Consider the following 6057-nt stretch of genomic DNA (forward strand, 5'->3'; position numbering starts at 1 on the left):
TAGCTATAGGCACAGCAGATTAACTCCAAACTTGACCATGCTCGCCATGATTTCAGACCCTTTGTCAATTTTTTTTTAAAAAAACCTACCATTAAGTAGTTTTGGCATATAGACATCTACGTCCTGCATGCAAAAATCCAAATAGAAATATGTACTACAAAATGGCATCTATGTCCAACTCTAGTGCTACGTTGAATAAAAAACAAAGACAATAAATTTGAGTTTAGATCTAAATGAAGAAACCTCCAACAAGTTAGTTTGTGACTTGTGTGTGTTTCATGTGTATGTAGCTTAGTCATGATGTAACTACTTTGGATTTTTTTTCTAAAAAAAATCATTATGAATAGAGCATTTTTAAGTTCTTCATATTCTTTTACAAACTGAGGGTTATCGATTTTGATAAGCTGTAAACGTGAATGTAGTAGCTGGCTTTAGCTGCAGACGATCACATAGACCAACTAGTCCGAAAAACCAATGCAGGTGCTGCTCGACGTCTCTCATTAAACGTTAAGACCAGAGCTGGCTGTACAATGGCTCTTTTGTCCACACAAAAATTTAGAAAAGTTTCAAGTATAACTGAACTTGATTGAGCTTTTCTGTTTCCTCCCACTGTCACACCAAATCCAATATCCCTCTCTAATACGTCAGAGAAGAAGACAGCCCAATTAAGTAGATCCGAACTTGATTTCTGCACCTCAACCCATCCCCCAAATTTTGAACTTTCATCAATGTCCAGCAACATGGATATCGATCCACCGGTACTTCTTAACACCTGCTTTCCAGAAAGAGATGACACTGCCTTTTTAACTGAGCTAGAACCACATGCCAATCTGCCAAACCTAAGTGACTTGGAAAATGAACAAGGCATTTGCCATACACCAGACAAGCTGAGTTTTGTTTCTCCGAAATACTGAGAGGATATTTGTAGAAATGAACTCAATTTGTTGGTTTGACTAGCAGGATCCATTTGTGTGTTCCAACCAGAAATCAGCTCGCCAAAAGATGCGGCGAAATTTGATGCTTTCACAGATAAACCAACACCATAGGCATGACGAAGATTGAACAACGGTGGCCTAGATAAAGATAAACCATTAAGGCATTCACCCTGCCAAAACTATAAACAGATCAATTAGCATAGATAAACTTGCTTGTGGGATTCAGGTAAATCACATCAGCAAAAACTTCACCTGTGGCTGATCTGTATTGGACCGAAAATCATTACAAGTAGCTCCAAATGGGACTAAGATCACAGACAGCAGGTCACTCACACTGGCATGGTACATGATTTTTGATAGTACAAGAGAGATGCCAGTGAACTCGTTGTCAAAGTGCATGCTGTTCTTCTGATGAGCTACAAGCTCAGCTAATAAGGCATCTTTCTCTCTGAGATTAGTTTTAAAAATGAACCTTGCATCAATCCCAGTGTTTATTCCCAAGCTATCCAGAGAATCATGTACTTGTTGATCATTCTGAAAAGGTAAAGCACCACCCAGATTAATTGTTCCTTTTAATTGTGTGCTGGATTCCTGGAATGGACTTCCTTTGGAAGAAACAAATGAAGAAAGTACGCGTTCCACTTTATCCTGTCTATCCCTAAGCTTCATCAAGTCAGAAAATGTCTCCCTTTGCAAACGCTTCAAAATCTCTATCTGAAAGGAATTTACAGTGTAAAATAAAATAAATAAGACAAAATTATTGTAAGAGCCCAACAAAGAAATAGGGATTGGGAGAGAATCTAAGAGTACACTATAAAGCAAAAAATAAAGGGCAAAGATAAAAAATCAAAGGGAAAGAGGAAGTTCATAGTGTTCCTGTAAATCATTAATGAGAAGAATTAAATGGCAAATTATCCCTTCAAGTTGCTTAATTAACCATTACTAGGTAACTAACCAGAACAATAATTTCTTATATAGGAAAGCAATAAGAGATGTAGCAATTTTTATTGAAAGAAATAAAAACGAATTGTTTCATAAAACTTGATACGATTGCGCCATTTGTTAAGATCAAGATTAACAGATGACAGACCTTCCTATTGGATTGAGGGAGGGAGCAAGTTGGGTGTAGGGCTGAGCTGGAGGAAAATGACAAGGGAAGGGATCTAAGGTGAAGATGAACGAGTGCTGGAGACTTAGTTTGGTTGAGACGGACTGATTAGAGGCTGACTGTCAAAGATCTGCCAAGCTGGTTGGGAAGAGGCTGGCATAGCCAAGGTAGATTCTCGAGCTAAGTCTGCCATGCTGTCAGGCGTCTCTCTGTTGCTCTTTCTTTCTCTCTTTGTCCACTTCCTAGGGAACATGATCCCTTCTCTGTTGACCAATACTGTATTTATAAGCCTTGGATCTGAGTTCATATTGCCAGATGTTGTCCATACAAAGATATCTTTGAAACTCCGCATGGAGCTGGAGGATCTCCCACTCTTCATTCTTTGCCAGTCAACTGCCTAATCTTAACACCTGGTTGTCCTTGCACGAACTCCTTGAGCTAAGCTGGTTCCACTGGTTCTGGTCTCAGGGAGAAGCAGCACTTGGCTGCCTCACACTTTCTCCTTCTGCTCGACCTTTCCTTCTTGGCTAGGATACTTTATTAATCTACAACACTGACTTTGTTGATTCTTAGGGCATTCTTATAATACACCTTTAACTTTTCCAGGTTGACTCTAAACCACTCTGATCCCAATGTGAATCGGGAATTTCATTGTCATGTGGTAGACACGCATCATTGCTGTCAATTTAAGGGAAGGCCTGCCCAAGAAGGTAGATCAGATACCAAGAATTGTGACTAAATAGTTTAGAACAGTGATTCTTCCCCTGCTGTAAAGGACAAGGTGATCTTCCTCAAGGTCTATATGGCATTTCCAGTGAAACTTATAAAAGTCGTGCTCTCCCCATCAAGATCCAACTTAGTACAACTCATCTTTAAGAAGGTATTGTAGTAAAGTACGTCAATCGAGTGTCCTGTGTCCATGAGTATCCCATTTACCAAGCAGTTGGCAATCTGGAGTGTGACACAAGAGTATCTTGATGATTTGTCATTTAACATGCATTGTCTTCTGCCAAGAAAGTGAGATCACAACTATACTCTGATGCCACACTCAAAATGTAGGTAGGACTCTTTTTTCATAAACATTGACCTTCACATTGCTCGACCTGTCTACTATTAGGGGTCTCGCTTTAAGTTCTAGGAGTGTGTGTCCAGTTGTTGACTCCGAGGTTCCTCTAGCCAATGAGACCTTGCTTCTGACATCTTGGAATTAGCAATGTCACCTGTTGTAGCAAATCGACTAGCTCACTCCAGCATTTCTACATAGTTTTGCAAGGGGTTCTTGTATTGTGAATGCAAGAACCATGACAAGTGCAAGGGTTCTTGTATTGTGAATGCAGGGACCATGACAAGTGCAAGGCAAATTTAAAGGTTGCAATTAGCAATTTGGAACTTGAATCTTCTACTAGCCAGGCTTTGTTCAAGAATTTCTTCAAGATCCTCATTAGGGACTCATTACTACCTTACTTTAGAGACATTAGGTTGTTAACAGGTTAGGTAACTCATCTGCAGCTAGTGAAGTAGGCTTTACAACTTCAAGTTAACTCCTTGAAGCTGACAATTTGTCCCATGAGTTAGTGCACAAACAACTTTTGAGTTACCCCTTGTAATGTAGTTGAGAAGACTAAGCACATAATGACATATGTGATAATGTATATGGACATTCTTACCTAGGGGTGTGGGAAAATACCAAAAATTCGGTATATCACACATACTGTACCTAAATATACCGAACCATACTAATATTATCAGTATACCAAAAATTTCAATATGGTATTATACCGTACCCATTTTTTCGGTATCAGTATTTCGGTACGGTATATACCGTACCAATACTGGAATTTTAATATAAATGGTATGAAATTTATATCGGTATGAATTTTTTTTATACCGAAGTCCGTTGTACGGTTTAGGGTTTAGTGTATATATGTTCACTAGCCTTCAAATTCTTTAGATTAGGCTCTTCCTAACTAGCCCACAAGTAAAATTTTAAACCTCCCATGACCCTAGTTCCTTGGATCAACTAGTTCTGAAGTTATGCCTTGAAAGGTTGCTCAACCCAACCTTCAAGAGCAAGTTTTTTCCATCTAGGTGCTTTTAGCCTCTTCTTTGACCCATAACCTATTAAGTTTCCTACAATATTATTGTTAGTTATGAAGAGAAATGGGGGTTCATCAACTCCCATGTTTCTTTATCGATGATTATCATTTTCTTAAACTCCTTTGTGAAATCGGGGAGGTTGGGTCCTCTGCCCCATTAAACTTAAGCCCCCAAAGTGGTCACTCAGGTTAAGGACCAAGGTGGCTTCAAGCTTGGACGCTCGCTAGCAATCTGAGGTTCCATGCTAGGCTCCGTCTTGCTAGCATACCAATCTACTAAGGTTGAGATTAACAAATAGTTCAGCCCTTCAAATCGGATTGTTAGAGTATGTTAAGTATGAGGTTGAGCCAGAGAAAATTGGCTGAGGGATGGAATCCATGGTGAATGGGTGTTAGAGAGAATTTGATTGAGACAAATCGGTTAGGGCCATCCTCGAGGTTCAAGCAAGGTGGTCAGGAAGAGGTTGATGTAGACAAGGTAGATTCATGAGTTGAGTCTACTATCTCCCCACTTTCTGGGGTATAGAATCTTTCTTCCTATTGCCTAGGGCCTGTATTTATAAATCTTCAGCTTCACATTGTCAGATGTTGTCAAGTGCTTGAGCCATGATGTCAATTGGGTGGTTGCTTGTCCTGACTTTGTCGTTAACCTGTCCTTACAGATTGATGACATGGGAGGGTACTACAAGGCTTTCCTGGTAGCACCTATGACACTGATCAAACTGGTGGGACAACGAAACAGGTCACGTGTTGGGATCCAATTTATTTTTAGATCGTGGAGGTGTAAACACCTGTGTAATCATCATATTCAATTGGTGGAATCCTGTCAACTAGCAAATGAATAAGTTGATCGTCATTATCATTAACAGCATGGAAATTGTAGCCTTATGTCCACATGGCTGTTACAGTCCATTCTTATTGTGAAACATGCAATTCCAACACCAGGGAGACTTGAAGCTGGTTAAAACCTAGGTTAATCAAATCTCTCTTTTTTTTTTCTCAGAACAGTATTGAAGGGAAACAAGCGGCTAATAAGTTGCAACTATGCAATAAAATTGAGAATCAAAATTGTTTCCCATTGCGGTACACAGAAGAATGCCCCCAATAAATTCATTGTTCAACGACTTCAACACTCGAATAACTTGCAAAACTGATGTTACAAATCCACTATCAACTTGGTTCTTGAAAAAGAACGACGCAAGTACGGTTGCATTGGATCTCAACATACTAAAACACAGTATAATCAAATTCGTAACAACCAACAGCTAACGCAAACATGAAAGAGACCCAAAAAAAAAAAAGACGAACTTGCACACATGCCCTGAAAATGTTGAGAAAGAAAGGTGGAAAAAAAATACGAAAGAGAGGTGTTTACTGGGTTCTTGCGGTGTGCATCGAATTGACTCTGGAACGCGTCCTTGAAGAATCGCTCGCTGGTTTGAACAAACCCCTTGATGCCATCCAAGACTGAAGCGATCTGCTCCATCTCGGAACGAATAGAACCCAGAGATTAGCAAAAGAAAAAAAAAAGGAGCGCTAGCAATGGATTCCTTCTGTTTGGAGTAGGAAGAGAAAAGGAAGCCCGACGCCTCCTACATGCTTCGGTCGCCCATTTTCTTTCCTCGGCCGGTCTACTCGTTCCCCTCACTCGCTCCTTTACCTACTCGAATTTTAACTTTATATAAATAAGACCATTTTTTCACTCAAATTATATCCTTCAAAAATATTTATAATGAAAAAAGAATTAATTTTTGATGACATATAAGTCCTTGAAAAAATAGATTTCGGTTTCTAAATTAATTATCGTGTGTATTTTTTGATTTATTTTGATAATCATAAAAAATTTTCATAAAATCGAATTGATGATCCTAGAAATAATTAATTAAGTTAATTATGATTATCATTTTAAAAAAAAATA

At 38.9% G+C, this 6057-nt stretch overlaps 1 protein-coding gene across 2 annotated transcripts; it reads right to left on the reverse strand.

The window, feature by feature from the left end:
- Positions 1-337: 337 nt before the first annotated feature.
- LOC122002412 lies at positions 338-5794 on the reverse strand. 2 transcript variants are annotated; one of them, XM_042557567.1, is made up of 3 exons: positions 5515-5794; positions 1188-1649; positions 338-1105 (listed from the first exon to the last, which is right to left on the reverse strand). In XM_042557567.1, exons 1-3 carry the CDS (start codon positions 5623-5625, stop codon positions 446-448), a joined length of 1233 nt encoding a protein of 410 aa, XP_042413501.1. In that variant the 5' UTR covers positions 5626-5794; the 3' UTR covers positions 338-445. The 2 variants fall into 2 exon arrangements, with proteins under 2 accessions (XP_042413501.1, XP_042413500.1); XM_042557566.1 differs by having other exon boundaries at positions 338-1114.
- Between the last annotated feature and the right edge of the window lie 263 nt (positions 5795-6057).

This window comes from Zingiber officinale, chromosome 7A (assembly GCF_018446385.1).
Source record: "Zingiber officinale cultivar Zhangliang chromosome 7A, Zo_v1.1, whole genome shotgun sequence".
In the NCBI taxonomy this organism is placed as follows: Eukaryota; Viridiplantae; Streptophyta; class Magnoliopsida; order Zingiberales; family Zingiberaceae; genus Zingiber; species Zingiber officinale.